Below are 22,925 nucleotides of genomic sequence, written 5' to 3' on the forward strand. Positions count from 1 at the left end.
TGAGGCAAGGAGAAGCCCTGCAGGCTCTTCACCCGATGGCAGGGCTGGGCTGTCTCCTACTGTGTCTGCACACCCTGCTCCCTTGTCTTCCCTTTCCAACCTATCACGAATTTTATTTCTGTGAAACACGGCAGTTGGTGAGTGCCCAGTAAATCATGTATCTTACTGCTGGAAAAATGCAACGTCTGCTGGAAAACATACTTCTGTAAAAAAGGAAAAGACTGTATCAAGTTCCTAATCCCAACAAAGTGCTCTTGGTTTCTTGACTGGGGCTCACTTAGCACAGTGTCACATTATCGTTCTTGCTTCCTGATATCATGTTACTGAGGGGCTGGTCAAATAATTATGTAAAAATAACCCTCTGTCAGAAGCATGGGATTAGCCTCTCTGCTCTTGTGTAGAACATGTTTAAAGGAACTATTTCTCATACAGATAAATGCCAAATAGTAACCATTTCAGCAGGTCTTACCTACGAAACACACAACCTGAGAAACATCCCAACCCCCAAAAAAATGAAAATATCTGAATTACCTGAAATAATATCAGAACAGTTCAGCTTCCTTCCAATCAAAACCTTACAGACATAGAGTAAGAAATAATGCCATTACGACTCTGAAAACAAGTCACGGAGATATTTCTCCACGTAATAATTAACAGACAACGATAGATAACTCCATAATACATCAAAAGAATATCCAGCGCTCTTTGTAGAGTTGCCACAGCAGCTTTTAAAAAACAAAGAGCAGCTCTGGGGATGGAAAGGAAATCAGTGCTCAGGGAGCAGGGTCAGCTGGCACGCGCGAGCACACACAGGAATGATTCCTGGACATTAGCTGAAGATCAATGGACATCAATGCTTCCATTTTCCCATCTTTCTGACGTTTCTAAAGAAGATTTTACCTTCAAGACCCTGTGAACAACACTGCAGTCATTCCCCCTCATCCTAGATGTTTTGCAAGGACTACTTCACGTCTTCCCCTCCTCTATGTATGCTCTACATTTCTAGGTAGTGTATGATTGCTTGTGTTGTAAAACAGAGTAATAAAATACTACTGTTTGGAGAGAAACCTGTCCATAAAACAGAGAATTAAACTCGCCCTCTTGAGGAAAATCGGTACTAAACAATGTGCAGTTTTCTTATCTGCATATAAATGCAAAGGCTCATCCTGGCTTACACACATCCTCCTCTCACTGGTAGAAGACCTTGGTGAACACCTAATAAGAAATTCCCAGGCGACTTTACTGTATCCTTTTTGAGTTCTCTATCAAGTTGTTGCAGGACAAGCCTCGATCTTTTTCCCTCCCTCCTATTACAGATGAAAAGCTCACGAATGCCTCAGCAAAGCTCTTGTTGGGAGAGCAAGCCCAAGGGCTGCCTGGCACAGCTGCTTCCTCCCTACACCCCCAAAACACCAAGAGCAACCAGGGAAGACCTTGGGGATGCTTCCACTTTGCCCGTTCCAAATGGGTGAGCCTGGGGAACAGTTCAGGATGGTTGTTTGGGTACAGCCACTGCACCAGCACTGACAGCCACCACTGCAGAGTCCTTCAGGATACATGCCCCCAGCGTGGCACCACGGTCAGTGGGCCCCATGCGGCAGAGGCATATGGAGGATAAGCGGTTCATATAACAATAATCAAGCTTTCACTATGTTTAAGTTATTTACATCACTGATAGGACGGAGGAACTGCACATACCAACATCCAGTGGTAAAAGGTGCTTTCAAAGAATGCAAAGAGACTTTAAAGTGAAGAAAACTTCTTTCCTCCCCTTCCTTATTTTTTATTTTCTGGTTTTATTTTCCAAAAGGGCTTTTTAACAAAGTTTTCAAGGGATTCAAGCAGACACCAAAAAGCAAAAATAAATCATGGGAACGTCATTTTACTATCTTCACTTTATTGGAACAGGGAAAGCTTAAGGAAGAAAGAAGATCAGGGATGACATTTCCTTAGGAGGTAAAATACTAGATCCCAGTTTCTGACAAAGTCTGGGGACTTACCCTGACTTACATCAACATCAAGCTCTAGATATTCCATTTGTGCACACCATTTCCAGAAAACTGAGCAGTGTTATAAACTACACTCAAGGCTAAGCATAATGTTTTAGTTATCCAGGACTGCAGAAAAAAACCAGAAGCTTCTCCACCCAACAAAGTTTACAGATTTTCTTGGAACAGTACCAGGTGACTTGAGATCCCAGATTTGTTGTGGGATGGTGAAAAGTTTTACTGAGCAGGTAGATAAGGATCAGAACAGGAAATCTCACTGTGCCTTTTATTAGTCAGGCCAGGATTAACAGACTGTAAGTTGGAAGCTGTTACCTTTGGAAGTGTAACATTTCTTTAATGAATCAAATGTTATGCTTTGACGTGATCTACAAAGCCCCATGCAAGACTCCTGCTGGGCACTTGCTCTTTAAATGACAGCAACAGCTGAACACTTTAACCTGTGAATAATTTAGGAGGTCATTAAATATTAAATAGATTTCTAGATACATGAAAAAGCCTTCTGCTTATTGCAAAAAGGAATCTGATAATTGTTATTTAGAGATGCAAATCTTTTGTCACTCTATGCTTAGTGATTCCCGACTGTTGAGAATTATTCTAAAACAAAAAGAAAAAAAAAAAGAAAAGATACTGTTCTTACCTGTCACTGTAAATTTCTATTTATTATCTCTGTTTATAAGGACAAGGACAGTGACAGCTTTGGAAAAGATGTGCTGCCAGCCAGTCCAGCAGCTGATCTCCTGCTGCCTGAGACTCCCTGCTTTAATTGACTGAGAGCTTTCAGAGCCTAATGCCATGAGCGCTGCTTAGAACAACAACTCCAGTGGCAATTTACAGGGAGTGGAGGTGGAAAAACTCCTGGAAAGATGGCTCTAATGGGCCAGTAGTACCCTTCTTCTCTCTCTAAACATATTCAGGTGTCAGCACTCTGTCCTGATGTTTTGCTCAACACAGAGTAGAAGTTCAAAATTTAAACCTATTAGCTTCTGGAGAATTATTGTTTAATTTCAATCTAATGGAAGAAGGCAACTCACACAAATAAGCAACAGTGGCTCTATAAATTTTATACATCAGATGATTAGTTTTGAGAAGTCCTGCGGGGGGGAAAAAAAACCCAGATTTATGTGTCTTTCTGTAAAGCTAATAGGCACTTGGTTTTGGTCTTTGTTCAGTTTGGGAGAAGGAGAGAAAATGGGCAATGGTAAAGAAAAGCAGGGCTATTTCAGTTTCCCTGTTATCAGCTAAAACCAGGTAGTTATTCTTCCCCAGGCCTACAGAATGATAAATGCTCAGGAAAAGCACTCGAGGTTGATGACTTAATCGAAACTGCCTCGCATACAAAAATCTGTTGGGGAAGAACTGTGAGGAACTTGGTAACTAATTGGAAGGACAGAACAGAGTATCCTGCTTTGCTATGTGCTTATTGCTACTATCCTTATGGCAATTTAGAGGCTTTCACTTCTGTAAATATTCCTGTTTTCCACACTCACTGCAATGCTTGTTACCTGACCTGCCACATAACTGACAGCAGGGGTGCGGCGTGCAAGACAACCTCACCAAAATGCTTCATTTTGCACACGACTTACTCAGTTTAAACACTGAAGACGAACAAAGATTTCAGTTTAGGTAACAAAGGCCACTGGGAACGCCTGGCATGGACTTGTTGATCGTTGTGGCTACATGTTATTTGGGGTGATGGTATTGAGAACCTCTTGCTCTCAGCATCACTGAACTTACTAGTATTCTGGTCAGCACTTAGTTAAATTAAAAGTTAAATTCAGCAGTGATTTGTCTTCGGAAACTGGATGAAGCTGGTTTGTAGCATTTCTCAGGACACAATTCTTTTTATCTGACGACTTACTGCTTTTACTTCAGAACGGTCTATTTCCTGGATTTCTATCCATTCAATTACTCATGTTGCATTATTTCCTTTAACTGGAGGCAAGTTTAGTCAGATGAATACCTATATTCTTGTAAAGACAGCAATATTCAGCAGCTATGCCTGCTGCATGTAAGTTTCTAACCACTTAATTAATTCAGTGACATGAAGAATAAAAGATGAGGTGAACTGGCTGGTTTTATAAGGACATGTACTATGGGATGCTCTGGATTTTCCATTCTGTAGCTCATCACGTCCAGCCCCAATGGCAGTCAGTCACTGCCAGCCCTGCGGCTGAGAGCTGAAGGTAAGATCAGCCGTGCTGCAGGGCCACATCTGCAGAGCGACACCACCAGCTCTCCTGCCCCAGGTCCTTGAGATTCATCATCTGGGCAGGACTTCACGGGAACTTGGAAGCTCTTAAAAGGTTTTTACAACATCACAAAACTAAGTAACATCAGAATAGCTATGATTTCAATCTGTAAATGTTTTTGCCATTAACAAAAACAAGCCTAAAGAGTTCCTTTTCAAAAACACGTTTTTAAATTATGAACCGCAGCGATGCATGCCAAAGAAAAAAAGACGACAACACAACAGAACCATAAACCCAACTAACTGCGCTACTTTCTTTTCCTGGAGGAAAGACAATATGGTACCTTCATCCTCCTCTATAACACCTCTAGCAGTGATGGGCAGACACTGCCATCACCTTTTTCGAACCTTAAAATTCTAGTGAGAACTGGGTTGCTCTCAGTTGGCTGCAAGCATATGCAGCACTTTTCTGCAGGCCACATGGAGCAACTCTGACAACATCCATGAGGACTGTCAGAGTTGTACCATCTCCTTGGAAGTTGAAGAAGTGGTGCCTAGGGAAGTTCCAAGAGCAGGCAAGCAATGGAGAATGGGTTCCCTTTTTCCCCTGCCAAGGAAATCTGCCTTTTCCAGGGTAGCTCCCTGAAGGCAGAGCTAAACTTGGTCCTTCTTCATCCTGGCTGGGTCCACAGAATGCCCTTGCACAGACTGTGCTGGGGAGTGCAGTGGGCAGAAACCTGCAGGCACATTCCCTTGCAGCCAGCACAGGGAGCGCTCACAGTTCCTCCCTGGGGACATGTGCAGCGACCCTAGACCCTGGAGCATGACCTGACTAATGGCTAAAAGGCTAGTATCTGCTGTGTCTGATACCCAGCTCCTGTCTCAAAGGGCTGAAATCCAATTCACCTCAAGCCATATGGAGCCCATCTCCAAATGAGTAATTCCTTCAATTCTTGTTTAATCCATCTGCAAACAGCTCCACTCTGGTCTACCATGATACAAATCCCCTCTGAGGGTCTCCAGCAGGTCAGCATGCATGTGTACACGCATATGCTGAGCACAGTGTGGTGGGGCAGCTATTTGCTAGTGACCTGAGGCATTTCCTCCTGTCCTGAAGGAGGAACAGCACCAAGGCTCAACTCCACTTGCTGTGAGCTTCCACTGTGACGGCCTTTGACAAAGGAGGTATGCACCACAGCAGCTCAGGGGCTGCACAAAGCACAACTCTGGTAACTCTCGTTACATCCCATTTTCTGCCTATCTGCAGAACTAGACGTGGATTAATTCTCATCTCCTTCAAGAAAGATATAAAGCAGATGCTGAGCCAGAAATCCAGTTTCAATACCTTTGACAAAGTAGTTCTTCCATCTTTTGAAGTATTATGTTTAAATAATAGTATTACTATAACAGTATGTATGAAGCTTCAAGTTTGTAAGTATTATCAGAGAATACTGGGGTGTCAACATGATCCACAGTATAACATCAGTGAATGGTGAGAAAGGAGAGGAAAAACAATTTTTACAAAGCACAAATGCCTCTCCACAATGGCAAAAAAGGTTCAGTAGTCACTGCTGCATCTCCTCATGTATGCATTTTGTTTGTAAACTTTACCGCAAAATATCTTGTGTGGTAATGGCATGCCTGTTTCACAGGTGAGCAAGATTTTATTCAGCAGAAAAATTCAGATCATGAACACCCTTTAGCCATGAAAATTTCCAATACATTGAAAGAAAGAGTAGCAACTGTACAACCTATCCTGCAGTACCACCACTAGCACCTGAACTGCTTTGCCTCTAACCTGTGCATTACACAATGACTTGGTCTTTTATAAAAACATCATGGAAGCCAAGCATTCGGACATTATCAGGGCTGCTGGATCCTGTAGGTGCTACCTGCCTCTGCAGATCAGTCTGCAATGATAATGAGAGTTTCTGTGTGTGTCTGTTATTTTAGTAACAGAGACAATGACACCACTACAAGTGCCCTCAGTGCAGGGCAACCCTCTCATCACTGCCCTTAGTCACCACTCAACCCCGTGTAGGGACTGATGACTTTGGGCTGTAGGATACTGGGAGCCATGGGAAGCCAGCAGGCAAGATGCTCAGTGCCTCTTTCAGCTCCTGACCTGCAGTATAGCCTTCCTTATATTGCTTTCACCTGGCTATGTCTGCTCTCACAGCTGCTCTGCTTATCTAGATGGGAGAAGAAAAGCAAGCTCTGGTCCTGCCCATTACCCTGCTCTTGGCCATGGGAACAGCTGAAGCTGTGCCTGTCTTCATGTCACCAGCAAAGATGCTGGCAATCTTAAGGTAGTCAGACCTGGAGAGAATTGATGGCCCAGATGCACAAAAGTACCTGCCTCCCAGCAGGAGATAACACATCTCAAAACCTTTGTCAATTGAGTTTTAACTCTCCCCTTTTCCCTTGCACAAAACCACTATAAGCTAAAGCATTAGATTTCCATCAGATACAAGGTACAGATTAAAATTCTGATGACAGAAAACTCTAGTGATTACTTTGTTCACGACTTCTTTCTCCCCACCATGTCACTCTTTGCTTTGCACTTTTCGCTTCTCTTCACTCTAACAGAGAAAACTAGACAAAGTAATTCCCCTGACACATGGCATCCTTCCTTCTCAGCCCCAGCAAGTACCACCAGACCAGCCTTCTGAAACCGCAGGGGGAAAAACTTACCATTCAGCACCAGCAGCCTCTGTGCCGCCCTGGAGTATGTTTCCCTTCAAAGCCTGCTGCCAGCCGCGCTCCGGTAAGCTGCCAGCTGCCCGGCTGCTGGGAAGGGGGATTTGGGAAATATATTCCAGGGGACAGCTCAAACACCATCCTGTCATGTACTTCCATGGCTATCCTCCTCACGTACCCCTGACATCCATTTGTATTTGCACAACCACTTAAAAACTCTCTAATCCTCACATTAGATGGGGGTTTGGGGAGGGCTCCTGCTATTGTAGCTTGACCCTGGCACAAGGGGTGGGAAAAGGCCACAGTCTAGAGTACACTGCTTGCACCTCACTGGTAAGGGGTGATGCTGACCCATCCACCCTGGCCAAGTACACAGAATTTAGCTGTGACTGCAGGAACTGCCTTCAGACAGGTTTTTAAAATGGATCTGTTAGTGCAGTTTAGCTGCCAGCATTGATACAGCAGAGCTCTTCTGTGCTGCCTGCAATACAGTGGAGACTGGCAGCCTCCCCAAAACACAGCTGCGCCTGGAGATTTCCTCACTGGCTGCAGTGCCCTGAGTCAGAGCAGAGGTGGAGAAGCAGCAGCAGCTCTACCATGTGCTCCTCTCACATGGAATAGCCCCACCTGCACGCACATCTACCCCGCTCTCCTGCTCCTGCCAGGGCTTACTCCAGTCTGATTGCAAATGTGCCCGCGGTTCCCTGCAACGATTTTTTTCTTTTCCTAAACTATTCAGTAACGTCTACAGAACATAAACCAGGACATCTTGCCTAGGGACAGACATAAGCAATCCAGAGATTCAAAGAAAGCAAAGCTAAAGGATGCCGTCACTACAGCACTCCAAAAGAGTACCAGTGTCTCTTCCCACTCCTACCACACATCCAACCTGCAACAAAGTACGCAAACACTGTGCAGCCTGAACAGAGTGGCTACAGTTTATGCTACACTGCCTCATCTGTCCTTTGCACCAGCTGTTCCTGGAAAGGAGGTGCCAGTGAATTGTTTCTCTCTTCCTCTGATGCTCTGGAAGAAACACAGAGGGCATTTTTTTTTAATCTTGCCTTTTTAGCAAAGGGAACAGGGCTGAATTGTTTTGTACTAGCACTTGCTACCTTCTCATCCCATGCCCTTCTTGCTGCACAATGCACAAGCATGGTACAAGGTATTACATGCTGAAATTTAGGTTTGCAGCTGGGACTTGTTACTGATGTAATTTAGAAGGTATAATCAGTCATCAGCATTTCAAAATATACTCAATTTTCAATCAAGAGGCCATTTCTACAGAGCAATGACCATAAATGAATGACAGTATACTCAAGAAGAACAAACAAAGCTGCCAGTCAATAATTTGCCTGACGTGTCATCCCAGTTTAAGGGAAAAAATTTACTGCAAGTGACCCGACAGCAAGTCAGCTCTCCTACAAAGGTGCCTCCTTTCCTTTGTGCATTAAAAATAATCTCCCTTTGTTTTGAATTACTGATGCACAAGCAGCTTGTGGCGAGTCATTCTCCCGAATTAAATATATGGCTGCAAAGTACAAGCCAAATGCATCTTTTATGCACTGGGTAAGTATGACTCCAGACGATTTGTCAGTCTTTCAAACCCACCTCAGTTTATCAGCTGAATACCTCCCCAAATTCTGCGCCCTGTAGGCGCTGAGATGACCCCAACCAGAGGCAACTCTCAGCTGCCCGCAGTGGCCACGCTTCACACTCCTCTGCCCCAGGGGCACAGAGCTGCCGCCAGCCACCACCGCCCTTCCCAGCCTTGTGCTGAGCCTCTGAAGGCACCCAGCAAACCGTGCCCCACAGCCCGCACGGCAATGTCCCCTAGCCAAATCCAGTTTCTTCCACTTCTGCGGTTTCAGTGGAATAGCAAAAAGTTTTCTCAGTCTTTGGAGAACTGCTTCAATCTGAATAAACTTTTCTATCAAAGATCTAGTGTCTCAGCACATCAAGGGATGCAAGGCAGCTCCACGGATGTTGCCTACACCAGAACCAGAGCCTATATGGCATTATGGCCAAAATAATCTGTTTTCACTGACTGAATGATCTGACCAATGGCTAAATGTACAATAAAAGGCTATTATGTTTTCATCCAAGTATTACTCTATAGTTCTGGGAATCTAGATACAGTAGCATCATGTTTGCGTGAGAGAATGAGAAAGCTAAGACTGCTTATAAAATAAAAGTTGTGCTGTCTAGAGTACTTGTTTTGTCAAAGATGAGTGAAGGCAAAAGAAACGATAAAAACAGTGCATTTTTCAAGAACATTGATTTCAGGGCGGAATTTTCTCCAGTGAAATAATCAAAGATACCACAACACATATAAATAACCTGGGGACTGAGAGCTGCAGTTTTAACTTGGTAATGTTCCACAAGGTAAATATATCTAAGTGCATTTATCTTTTCTCAGAGCAGATATTTAAAAGCATTAGCCTCCATCATGCTGTTGTCTGTTATCAGGTCTACATGCAGGCCCAGAAAGACTATGTAGTATGTGTATAAATATACATACCCGACTTGGGTACAGTCTCGATATGGCAGCACTGAAAATATGCTACAGAAGGATCTTCTGCTGCTGATAAGGACTATTCTAAAATATAAAAGAAAATAAAAGAAATCAAAGACTAAAATTTAAAAATCCCACCACAATAAGCAAAGCAACAGATGTTACCATTGAGGAATTAATAATTGTAAAACTTCCATCACAGATGATTTGTCCCTCTTCTTTTTTTATCTTACAGGTTGGGTATCATGCTACTGAGTCTTTACAGAAGTGCTGAAACCTGTGCCGTACATTACATAGTGAATGAGTAGTGGACTTGCATCCTTTCTACAGAACTTTCTAGGGAGAACTGAATACATTACTTAGAATCCAGGAGAGGTGTTTTTCTTGTGGAAGGAGTTCACCCAGAGAGGCAAGAGGTTGTTCTGACAACTCACCGCTATGGCTGAAACTAAACAGACAAACCCAGCAGCAACCCAGGTGACACACACCACCAACCACCTTTGGTAAGACACCACGACTCTGTGGTTGGCTTTATTGGACAAAGAGTTTCCAGCTGCTGGTCATGGCCTTTCTCTGCTAAACCAAAGGACTCCCTTGATTTTCAGCTTCTTGTTCCTGAAATAGCCTGATTCATGGATGAAGTCAAAATCTGCCATTATCCTAAGCTTTCAGATCCTTTCGCTGTTTTCCAGGTTCCTCCTTGAGTCTTCTCCAGTTTTTCCCCATCACCCTTCTGGCTCTTTGGGCAGTATCAGTGGCCTCAGCAGTTGCACAGATGGCAGATAGAAACATCACATCTTTCAGTCTTACCTTTCAAATCAGTGCCCAGCCCTGACGACCTGCCAGCCTCTGTGCTCAGTGACCACACCAGCCCTCTTGGTTCTGATGTCACATTGACACTCAGACACGACTGGGACACAGGCACAGATCCCATAGCTCCTTGCCCCTTCTCCTCCAGCGTCATGTCTATCTCAGTCACTAACGGTCAGGGATGAATCCCACCTCCCGTAAGCATGGCTTGCCTTCATTCCTTATAGGCAGGTAGCTCAGGATTTGGCTACATGAAAGCATACAGTACCTGCCTGCACAGAACTTATCTCAGAATACAGGCCACTCACAGCAAACGCCTTGTATTTTTAACCAGTCTCCAAATCTCTGCATCATCTGCAAAGTCACGGTGTGGCATTAAATCAAACCTTAGAGTAACCTATCCCTTTTACAGCCACGCTGCTACCTTCAGCCATGAAGCTCTGACATAATCATTCAGCAACATCAGAACCACCTTGAAGTCAAGATCCACTTTCCATAAAACTGCATGAACTGCCAATAGCTACATTATTATAGTTTTGGGAGATGCAGATTTAGCAAGAAGCCAAGAGAAGCTTGATCAAGATGTAAGACATAAAAAAATGCCAATAAATAACTGATTGTTTATAAATATACCCTCTTTCCTTATTACCTTCAGGACTCTGACAATTGTACAATGCACACTAAAAGGACCCTCCTTCCCTCTAAAGTTGGCCAACAGGCTGCATCCCCTCAAATTCATCTAGGACACAGTGATGGCAATTTGTGCCATCTTCTGATCTGATTAGATTTAGAATTTACTAATGTTTCGCCTTTCTAAAAATCTCCACTTGGGTCCAAATGCTAGCACCTACTGCCAGGATGCTTGTCAGGGCTATTGCACTTCCTTGCTCTGCTCTCCAGCATTGGTTTTTCTGACATTGTGTGCCACAGATCTGTAAGTGAGGATTTCACCTGAATTTTTCAACCTTTGTCCTACACTGGGCAAAACTGGGCAAAAACCCTTAGTGAGCTGTTTTGTTCCTGACTGTCCGAACACCATCATATGCATCTATAAATCTTGTAGCAGTTACGCTGCTACTAAAACACTATTTCCTTAAGGAACCAGCTTACTCATCGTTCTTGGAAAAGGTTTAGAACCCCAAGAGAGCTGCTGCATGTAATGCTTGGAAAAATGCAGAATGATCAATTTTCCTTCTCCTGGATCGTTCTGTTACAGCAATCCTATTTTCTTCCTTAAAAGCATGTTTAAAAGCAAAGTGGTATTTGTCCTTTAATAAAGGAGGGTTTCTAATAATAAACATGCATACAGCATTAGGACATTATCCTGCAGCAGATAAAGTATGATGTCATCGTTTGTCTGAATGCTGCAATGGTAAGTATCTCAAATCCTATAAAATTGTGTCATGGTGCAGCAGTAAGTTATACAGCAGGGGGGAATAATTTTTCACATTTGAGAAAGGCAATCTACAAGCAAAAAAACCTGGCATATGATTAATTTTGTGCTTGCCACTGTTTATTGCTGAATGGTTGCTACTCACAACAGCTTGCTTGTTCACTGGAAGCCTTGTTTGCTGATGTATGAAACTTGGCACAGGTTTCAAGACTGACATCAGAAAGCATCTCTGAATTTGGAAAACCATGGTACGCACTAAGCGTATTCCCTCCAGTCCCTCTGGTTGCTTCTGGAAATACAGCTCTTCCACCAGTGCCCTACACAAAAACCCCTCATCTCTTAAAACTTGAACAGAAAAAACAACGGTGCTTCTACGTCCACAAGCAAAGACAGCAGTGGGAAGTTACCCCGGAAAACTTCTCTGTGTATCAGAAAGAATCAGACCAGAAGGTAAATAAAAAGCCCCCGGCCCAGCCTCAGGTTTCTTCAGACTTCTTTCTCTTGGGACCCAAGTATTGCCTCTCTTTCCATAAACTGAGGGACTCTCTTTACGTAAAGATCTCCCAGGCTGAGCAGAAGAGGAGCCCATTGCCTCCACTGCCATGATGCCACAAAACCTTATCTGCAGAGCTGCTGGAGGAAGCTGGTGCAAAACAGCCTTAGGAGCTGGACTGGAAGAAAAGCAGGGAAGGCAGTGGTCAGAAGCTCAACACGGAGGGATAAAACAGCATTTCATTTAGAGGTCCGGTGACAGGCAAGGAAAAGAAAAAAATTCTGAAAGCCTGCAATGATTTGCTGGGACAGAAAGTCCAGAAACTTGCTGTAAAGTATGCTTTGGAGAAGGTGTGGTGGAAGCCCGTTGCTGGTCAAGAAAATCAAATTATTGTTTATGGGAGAAAAGCATTTTCCTGGCTTTCAACTCTTCAACAAAGGGCATCTATGATCATGTGCAGCTCTGAATGAGTTATCTTCGACATCAGAAGCAGCTTGAGTCAGAGCAGGTTTATGAGCCCTGACTGCCACTGTGCCACCTAGACGTGTTTAAAATCACTTCCTGAAAAGGTTTTAACTCTCTAATCATCACATTTCACCAAGAAGTTGTACTAATTACTATGGTGCAGAGCAACCATTATTTTGCAAGAGAGCTCTGACAATGTGCAACTGTCTGAGACTGTAAAAGCTAATCTTCCTACTTCTTTAAGGAGGTGTATGTTATGAAACTAAAAAACCTTACTGAGCACAAGGTGCTCAACAGAATCAGGAATTCGCTTAGCTTGAAGAAGAATAATGTCTGGGGTTTTCAGCATCTGCCCAGGTTTGACTATGTTGAAAAGGCTGTCATCAGGCAACGTGATATACATACAGAACACTATAGCCGCTTTTCTCATACCTGACCAATGATGTTTGACTACCAGGGCTTTGCTGCCCTGCACGCAAAGGTGTACACAGAAACCACGGATGCTGCCTGGGTAGCAGCCATCATTTTGGATCCTCCCAAGTCCAGGCTGGGGCTATGGGAAGGTGGCTGAGAGTAATTATCAACTGTGAGGACCATGCAAACAGTCAGCCTCTTAAAAGCACGTGTGTGCATTTCCACAATGACAAGGGCTTAGATCTGTGTGCTAACAAAAAAATTAAGAAAGCAATGGCATGGGGGTGGGAGAGGAGCATTGTTCTACTGCTTTTTATCTGCTATATAGGATGACTGTAGAAATGTTCTTGTCCCGTTCTCACCATGAATTTGTTTGTTCAGCTGGCTCAGGTTGCTGCTTTGGTGGCCTGTTACTGCTAGATAGGAAATCTGCTTCACAGTAAGGGAAGATAGCACCAATAATGCTGAGTAAAGTGGGTAAAACCACACACCGGTGGCTACATGTGCTAATTTGTATGTCAGGGCTGACTTGTCTTTGTCTTTTAATGGGAAAATTAATTTTGTGCTATTTTACAAGACTGCTTTGATAATACAATCTAGGAAACGTAATTTTCCAGCTCCTTTAATAAGCCATGTCCTAGAAATCTGAAGAAACCGGTTTAACCAGTGCCCAGAACCATCAACAGGAAGCTTTACAAGGACTGCCTGATAAGCTGCGGTCTGTGTCTGTGTCTAGGTGGTTTTCCTCTGTGCTAAATAGCTGAACTCTTATTTTTCCCACAGCCAGTCCTGCCTTGCTGCTGGACTGCTGAAGGCTGGACCCAGAGCATCATGGCTCAGCACATGCCATCCCTGGGGCTGAGCTCTCAGTACCACAGGACAAGGACATGTCACTTTACAGGTTGAAAGCCACAAATAAGGGCAGTTACCAGAGAAAGGTGCCCTGAGCTATCATCCATGCTGCAGTTTTCTTCACTGTCAGTCACAAGCCAGTAAAACAATTACTAAAAGCGCTAGCTATTTTATAGCCCAGCTATCAACTTCACAATTCAAAAATACATCCTGTGTAGACAGATGCTTTCAAAGCTGGGTTCCTCAAGTTGAGTGAAAGGCTGACATACTGTGACAGAAGGGTCAGGACTTCTGCAGAGAGCTCAGACAGCCCAACCGCAGCCTGGCACACCACCTGTGTTCTGCATGACCACGCACAAGCTGCCTGGGACGAGGTCCTGGGCATGGGAAGGAGCCCCACAAGAGTTTTCTATCCACTCCAATACCTGTGGCTCCTCTGTGTCACTGGGGAACTGGGGAGGACACCAGCTCTGGATGTCTTGAGGTACTTCTACACTTTGTTGATTTTACGATGAATACATAAAGCTGATCCACCTGAACTTCAAGGTCCTTTTCATCCAGAATGCCTATTAACTTCAGCAACTGCAACACCATCCAGATCTCTCATAAAAACAAGGTATGCGCTCACATTACTTATTGCTAGACTTAGCTGGCCTTAGGGGTGACACAAAGTATTGACTTTGCATTTTATTTTTAGCTAATACTACTGTGGCTCTTTGTCCATAGGATGAAAAGCACTTCCAAAACTGTCTATCATATGCTAATTGTATCTGTATGCTAGATAAAGAGATCTTCACTATGATTATGAAAATATTCTGGAAAACTGTGTCTGCTAATAAAGATAAGAAACCAGTCGAATAACAGAAGCTTTCACACTGTCTTCTCAGCAAAAAAAATCAGTTATATTATCAGACATAATGGCTGATCTATGAATTAAGATAAAATGCTGCATATATCCCACAAATACTTTTTTGCAAAAGATAAAAGAGTTTATGAATCAAGTATTTATTCATTTTTTTGCAGGTAATGTTTCTATCAGGCTTACGCATGTATTTTATAAACACATCTCAGAAATTACTCGTTCTCTGTGGAATTTGCATAATAACTTACAAGTATTTTGTGCTGTAAGAAATTCCCAGAGCAAACATCTATTTATGCAAAAACCAGACTAAAGTTAGAGGGCTGCTTTTCGGCATTTGATTTCCACATGTATTTGTTGTAATGACAATAATGAGCTGCTAGTCAAACAACAGCCAACAGTTCTGTATGCGTTTGTTTGCTGTAAGAGCTGTTTCTAAAAAGCCGTCATCCCACCTTCTGCAACATTTATGTTGATTACTACCTTTCACTGCATTTAATTGTACGTCTGAGAACAAATGTGGGGAAAATTTTGCTCGAGCCAAGTAACACCTACCAGAATTCAATTCATAAAACCTGTGGTTCAAACATAATGTCACAATTTCTATTGACCTCATTCCATGTCTGATGGAAACCACAGGCTACACGCACAAGCTGGTCCACAGGAACGTACGTGGTTCACACCCATGGCAGCTGTATGCGAACGGGTACGTGCATGGGTCAGTTCTCAGTGGGACGGTTTGGTCTATATGCAACCTGTTCAGGTAGGCTATTGCAAACCTATTCAGGTTTGGAAGGACAAGAATAAAAACGCCAGGCACATGGGGAAACTAACTTGGGAAAAAAAAGCACAGAGGGCAGATGTCTTCTTTAAAAGCAGGGAGGAGCTAGTTTCACTTCCGAGCTGGATGATACTGCCATAAAGAACCTATTTTGCTGATGGGAGCATGACGACAGGCACCATACCTCTGCAGTACGGGAAGTCCCAGCCGACCGCTGCTGTACAGGTCCCACCAGTGCCTCTGGCTGCCATCTGGGCAGTGCAGGTCCCAGCTCGGGGGTGCTGCGGCCGCAGCTGCACCCCTCGCACATCCCCCAGGAGCCCCTCTGCCTGCGTCTGCCCTGAAGACAAGGATCCCGCTCCTCACCTTGCCACAGCCACCTCCAGCCGCGCGTTACCCAGCCAGCACTTTGTATCCACTAACAGATGTTGAAGTATCATTCACTTGTTGCTAAACTTGTTCCAGGCACGTTTGGCCATGCGCCCCTCTCACGCTTAGCACCTGGCACTACCCTCAAAGAAAAACAACCAGATTATGCCTAGCTTACTCTGACAGCACCGCGCGTTTTCCTTTCACGCAGGGTATTCGTATGAGACACAGGTCTTAAAAATCTATGGGCCAGCACTTCCATTGACTCGTACTTCCCTCGAGGAAGGAGCATGCACTGCAGCCTGCACCTTCACAGACTATTTTAAAGTCCATCACATGCGGTAAGCGGCAATGGCACGCTGTGCTCTTGCACAGGGATGCTGACCCTGCCCTCTCCCTCGCGCCCATGGATTGCCTTTGTAGAAGCAGCCTTTGCATGCACAGTACCTGCCATTTCTGGTATCATGCTGCCGCATGTTCTTGATAAAATGAACCTTCTTGAAGTTCTTTGGTCTGGGTGATCCTGAGAGTGTTCGACATCTGAAAAATAAATCACGGGGAGGGGGGGGAAGAGAAAACAAGAAAAGGACTCAGTTCTCTGCTGTACGGCCAAGAAGTCTACACAAAGGCAGGAAGGAAAGACAAGACAAATGATTCAAGTCACCCTGTGTTAGGAATCAGCAAGAACAATAAAGACAATAAGTCTGGAAATGTGACAGCTCAAATAAAAAAAAAAAATATTTAAAATAATTGTAAGAAAAGGCACCACCACTCCTCCCTTCATGCAAAAAAACACATCATAACAAAATCTCAGCAAAATAAAACTTCCTGTAATGGCCATGACAGCTTAGCCCAAGCTTTCAGTGGAAAAAAAATAAACTAAAATAAAACCTGATAAATAAGCGATTTTCCCACCACACCAACACCCACACATTTGTATAGTCCTCTGCTACTGACAAAGGGGCTACTGAGGAAAGTTCTTTCTTGTTTTAATTTCAGAAACATTTAAAATCTCTCATTTGCAAAGATAATTCATTATTTTTAACTCTAAATATTACTCTTCACATTCCTGACAGCACAAAAATACCTGAAAATAAAATAAATTACCTCAGGGAAAAATTTAAAAAAAAAAAAATCACTCTTCAAAACATTAATCTTTAATTCTATTTTACATCTGAACGCACTTTTAAAATTGCAGTTAGAGAAAGAAATTGCCAGAAGGAGGAGAAATGAGACAAACAGCAATATCCTCCCCCCAGCTTTCAGCCTTGCTCTTTTTAATCAGCTGAAACCACAGCACATGTGAAAGCTTTCTCTGTTTCATCTCAGTGCTGTTTCGTTGCAAGGCACGGCGGAGCACGCAGGCATCGGAGACCTCCCGCGCTCAGTGCGCAGCCAGGGCTGCTGGACCGCAGCCGCAGCGTCATCTGTGGGAGCTAAGGGACAAGCATCCTCGACCGGTGCACAGAACCAGCACAGTCTGTCTGCATTGAGCCTCCCTAACCTATTTTTTCCATCCTCTCCTATGCATCGGCAGAGTTTAGCAGCTTCCCGACTCCCACAGGTCCTTTTGTGGGACTGAAACCACAGACCACGGGTCCCAAGCCACCAGGGACTGCCAGTCCCTGCTGCTGTACCCAAAAGCCATCATGCTGCAGGGATGCACCCCAAGACAGGGACCCCATTGCTTTGCCATTTCTGCCTTCCTCCTGTTAGTAAAATCCATGAGATTCCCTGACCGTCTGGTCGCAATTAGCTCTGTTAGCTTCTTCACGGGAAAATACCACTGAGAGAGGTTCTATCACCAATTCTGCAAATTAGCAAGTAAAAATACTGCCTTGCAAACCATACTTAGTGTTTATCTTTGCCAATTATACATGTTTGAATCAATTATGAGAATGCTCCGTAACATGCTGGCAAGCATTCAGCAGCAAGCTTTGTAGAAATAATCAAGCCTTGGTAATAGGCCAGTTAGTACAGCCTCTGCTATTAAGTCTTTGCTTCGAGGTGGGGAGAGACAGCCAATCTGCAAGTGGATAAACAAATCTATAGGCTAAACACCGCTGCGAACCAGCTGAATTACAGGTCCTAAGATAAAGAGACATGCAAAATTAAGCTGTTGCCTCGCCAAACAGCTGACCTGAAAGCATACCATGCACTGGTCAGATTACTCATCAGTCCATTTCTGAACTGTTAGGCAGTTGCTCCATTTTCCATCACCCCAGGGGATTGCCTATTGACTAATTACTGTGGTCCTCAGAGAAGCTGTGGACTCCTGGATGCAGAAATAAAACTGCACTGAAGCTGCTGATACAACAAATATGGGGGCAGATTTATGAGTGAGGTGGCAGTCACAAACCTACCAGCCAACACACAAAGCCAGTAACGCTGGTTACCAAAATAAGACTGCACGTGCTGAGAAAACAAACAATAAAAATCCATAAAAAATGATAGTAAAAATACTAACTTTCAAAAGCTTACTTTATTAAACCAGCTGTACTTACTTTTCAAAGGTACTACATATGTTAGGGGCTAGTCATTCACGTTAGTGACAACTAAACTTTTCTATTAATCAAATCTGACTTTTCACGTCCTGACATTTTATTTAAAACCTGACTTTTTATTTAATAACCTAAAGCCAGGAACGTGTAATTCATGTCACCTACCACCTTGCACAGTGCGCGAGGTTTCAATACCTTTACCCACTATGAAGAACATCTTAATGTGAACACCCAGCTACTTTTCAACATGGGAAGGAACAGTGAGTCTGTCCACGCACATGCCTTAGAGACAAGTAACCAGAGAGACAGAGTAAATAAAATGACCTCCGCAGTGGGGCATTTTCCTCGATGTCCTCCAGAGTCTCCAGAGAAGATCGCTGGGAGATCAACCGACGTCTGCAGGGAAAACAGAACACAAAACGTCACCGTTGGTTAGAGGGCACGAGAAAGTCCTCAGAGGTCTTACTTAGTAAAGCCCGTAAACCACCGTTCACTAGCCAAGCCACACCTTGGATATTTATAAGGTTTATTCCATTCTGCTTACCTTAACATATCTATTTTATCCCAACCAGAAGCAAACTTATTCTATACAAGCTTCTACAGCAAAACAGGAGCTGAAACTTCCCAACAGCTCCTCCTTAGTTTGTGCTTTCAGGTTTTCCTTCCTTCAAGGGTTTAACACCCACCTAATACCAGCCCCACGTTTGCTGTGGTATATAGCCTGCAACACTACAAGTACAGCTCTTCGATAAAATAATGCAGACGTAAATTTTATCACACTGCCACAGGACACACTTCTCTTTGCCCCTTGCTCTTTTTACCAGATAAATGCCACTCATTTCTCAGTGATGCCCATCCCACCACTCCTGTGAGGAGTGACTGAAGAGAGACAAAAGATGACAGAGCCGGCAGCAGTGGGGACAAACCAGCAGTTTAAAAGGCAACTCTGGCCATCCCTGTCAGCAGCACAGGTAAGTTTAATCCTGTTTTAAAACAGTTTTCTACAGCTGAGTAAGATCCTTCCTCTACCCTCAGTGAAATGAAGTAAGGAAATCTTGGCATTTCAAGTTTTCCAACTCTTCTAGTGGGCAGGGAAGAAGCCCCAGTACAAGCTTGGTTTCAGCAGCAACTGCTGATGCACAACCTCCAAACGCTCCAACAACAGCACAAAACAAAGAGCTGCACCGAGCCCTCCAAAAAACATCGTAAATACAAAAAATAAATGTGTATACAGCCCACCCGCAGGCACATAATCAAAAATGAAGCTGGCAATCATCAAAACTGCTCCGTCAGTGGGTGTCAAGCAGCTGCGACAGCCAGTGCAGCAAAGGCACCATGCTGCAGCACACAGCTAGCACGAGGAGTGGCAGCACCCATCACCCCCAGGGGCCACTGCTGAGGTGTACAGTATCTCGCCAGTGATTTAATGAGTATGAACTTAAATGATGAAAGTCCTCAGAGGCTACCACCATTTCTTCCCCAATTACATTAATATCCTTCTCACCGAGCTGCCTTACTGCCTTGATCTGCAAGCAAAGAGTTTCCAGAATCTCAATGTGTAATGAGCACCCCCATGCTTGGAAAGGTGCTCATTGATTTATTCCTGGGCTTTATTTTCACAATAAATTGTTTTCTCTAATGCCAGTGTAAGCAGTTTCTAATCCTTGCAATTCGCTAGCCCCTCCAGTTGCACTGCTACAACTGTTCCTGCAGCCGTGCTGCAAATCTGATTACCACCAGAATGTTTTACAGTTCAAAATAACCCTGAGGTTCAGCGATTCAGTTTACTACCAGTTCAAACAAAAGATTTCTATCACTAACCCCCAGACAACACATTTAAGGACAGTATGAATGTGCATGTGGCTTTTGGTGCACTTAGAAAATCATAAAAAAACCCTCAAACAATTTATAGAGCAACTAAGTGTGAAGCATAATCCTCTTAGGAAAATATGCAAACCTAAATCCCCTCAGGCTTTGTCTAAACTAGAATTTTAGAAGATCTGGTGCAAGATAGGATACACCTTCAAAATGCTAAGAAAAAACAAAGTGCTTTTCAGGGTTGCTGAACTTGCTGGTGTAGACAAGGCAGAAGAGACCAAACACCTGTCTCCTACGCCCTTGGCCCTATCCCCAGTCAGAGGATATGCAGATGCTCTCACAGGGAGAAATTCAGATGGGGAGGAGCTCCCTCTCCATTCTCAGTTACATTGGTCCATAAACAGAAGTTGGAATTCTCAACTCCAGCACCACTGATGTAGCAGACAATACCTGTTGCTTTTTAATAGCTCTTTATACGTCAGTAGCTTTAATAACACACTTAAATGACAGTACCCTCCCATCCTGTGATGCTGCAACACCAAAAGCACACATTGCATGTTGTTAGCCAAGAGACACAACCTTGCCACCTTCTTTGTACTAATTTTATCAAACTAGTCACACAGTATTTCCCCTAGCTACCTCTCAGATACCCGTAGGGCACTTGTACAACACCAGACGCATATTCCAGCCGCCACTGCAACCCCCCTCCAAGCCTCTCCTTGCCCAAAGTTATGCCCCATCCTCAGCAACACTGCCAATGGCTTTGCAGAGATGGGTTTCAAGATCCTGCATTTGCATGTTATTAAGGCAAACGCATTGGCTGGCAGAAATACATACAACTGCATTTCATCAGCTGGTTGTCCAGTTGCCTTCTGACTGTTCAAATTCCTCTGGCTTCCCTTGCTGGTCTCAACTTCTTAAGAACAGCATGAGGAACGCTGCCTCCCAGTTTTTGCCTACTAACCTCAAATGCAACACAGGCTGGATGGGAATCACTGCCACCCCTCTTGGCACAAAAATGCTCATGCTGATTTCACTGATAGTGATCTTGCAGTTCTCTGGGGACCCAACACAGCAAGTGAGTCTGCACAAAGAAGGGGGAGAAGGTCTTTGCTCACCCAACCTTGGGTGAGCAGCACTGATACCTGAGCTCCCTCTCAACTAGTGTGAACATATGCACAACTCTGGATAAATTTGTCCAGGAAGGAAGGAAGGGAGGAAGGGAGGAAGGAAGCAAGCCGATAACCTCCCCCTAATCACCAGTAATGAAGAAGCATAGGTCACCCAGAAGCCTGCAGTGATACATCTGGGGGTTGCCCCAGCCCAATCCCCTCCCTGTGCTGGTGTCAGCAGCAATGAGAGCAAGCATATCCAGTCCAGCACCACTCAACCCAGATGAAAGCTACTATGTCTTTCACCTCTCCCCAAAATCATTAGTTTTAATCAGTTCAGCTCCCTGAACAATCACAGGAGCACTGGTGAGGACGATTTGCAGCAATTCTGCTGAAATCAGTTCATACTACCCAGGAATCACACCTTCTTTTCACTGAAGCAGCTCAAGCCGCAATGAAGTATGTGCAATTATTCCACTTTATCTTAAATCTTTATTTTGAAGTCTAATTAAGATGACCTAAATACCAGTATTTTATAAGCTCTCACAGCTGGATATTATACCAGAAATGCCAAGTAATGAACCTACCTGCTGTGAACAAAGTCACATCCTGTGCCACACACATATTAAAAAAAAAAACTGTTTTGGAAAAGCAAAGCCTTTGAAAGGGTGTTCCAGCGAATAGAAGCAAAACCAGTTTTTCACTGTCTTAATTAAAAATTAATTGCCTCAACTGGTGTTTAATATTTAAATTAATTTATCATCTTTCTTTCTTCAGGAAAGAATTTGTGTAGACAAGCCCTGACTGCTAAAAGGGCTATTTTTCAAAAATTTATTAACATGGTATAGCAGCCAGTATACGTAGACAATTGCACTGAAGTAACCCAAACACTTCTATCACACATCACCATAATTCTGATGTAAAGCTGTGTTGAAAGCCATTTTATAATAAAAAATGTCCTATTTCAGCAATAATTAGGGGAAAATCCTTCTATTGTTAAAGAAAAGTATATGCAGACAAAACCAAAATAGCACTATCTGACTCACACAGGATCCAGGCTTTGGGGTAAGTCTTTAGGCAGATGCATTTTCATTATAAAATCCTTTAAAACTTGTGCAGAGTAAATGTCAGCCAGCTAACACATACTAAAATACAATTGCCCTTAATAACAAAATGAAAGATGTTTCACTAAAAATGTTAATTTCTCCTAATTCACGGAAAGCCTTAAAAAAACTCCTCCTAGTTTAACCAGCACATCCTAAGTACATCAAACTCACTCCTCTCTCCCCACGCGTACAGAAGAAAGCAGTTCAGCTCTGGAAAGATGATGACCTCCTAGTTCTAACAACCAGCCCCTGTAGGACACTGTTGGTCACAGACTCATGCAACTTACGGACTTTTTTTGTTTTAAAATCATGTAACACCACTTTCCCTTAAACACCTATGTAAAATAATTTTTTTCCCATTTCCCCCGTCCCCTGTGCAATTGTTATACGAGCCCAGAAAGAACGAATAACCTACAATCGAATTCCAAGCCCAGCCCAAAGAAAGAAACCAAAGAGATATTTGATGCCCTGGTATTTTAAAGGGCTGTTTTCTAAGATATTCATGACCCTGTTTGCATACTGGCTGTATCTTTGACCAGC

The 22,925-nt window shown here is 43.6% G+C and overlaps 1 protein-coding gene across 2 annotated transcripts in view; it reads right to left on the reverse strand.

Moving 5' to 3' along the window:
* CABLES1 (Cdk5 and Abl enzyme substrate 1) overlaps positions 1 to 22,925 on the reverse strand; it is a 74,548-nt gene that overhangs the window by 18,768 nt on the left and 32,855 nt on the right. Inside the window, exons 2-4 of one of the 2 annotated variants that reach the window (XM_080380598.1) lie at positions 18,674 to 18,745; positions 16,296 to 16,388; positions 9,419 to 9,496 (exon numbers count right to left, since the gene is read on the reverse strand). In XM_080380598.1, the coding sequence (XP_080236724.1) occupies positions 9,419 to 9,496; positions 16,296 to 16,388; positions 18,674 to 18,745 (243 nt within the window). The remainder of the gene's footprint in view (positions 1 to 9,418; positions 9,497 to 16,295; positions 16,389 to 18,673; positions 18,746 to 22,925) is intronic. The other variant, XM_080380599.1, reaches the window with a different exon arrangement.

This window comes from Falco punctatus, assembly GCF_963210335.1.
Source record: "Falco punctatus genome assembly, chromosome: 3".
Classification (NCBI taxonomy): Eukaryota; Metazoa; Chordata; class Aves; order Falconiformes; family Falconidae; genus Falco; species Falco punctatus.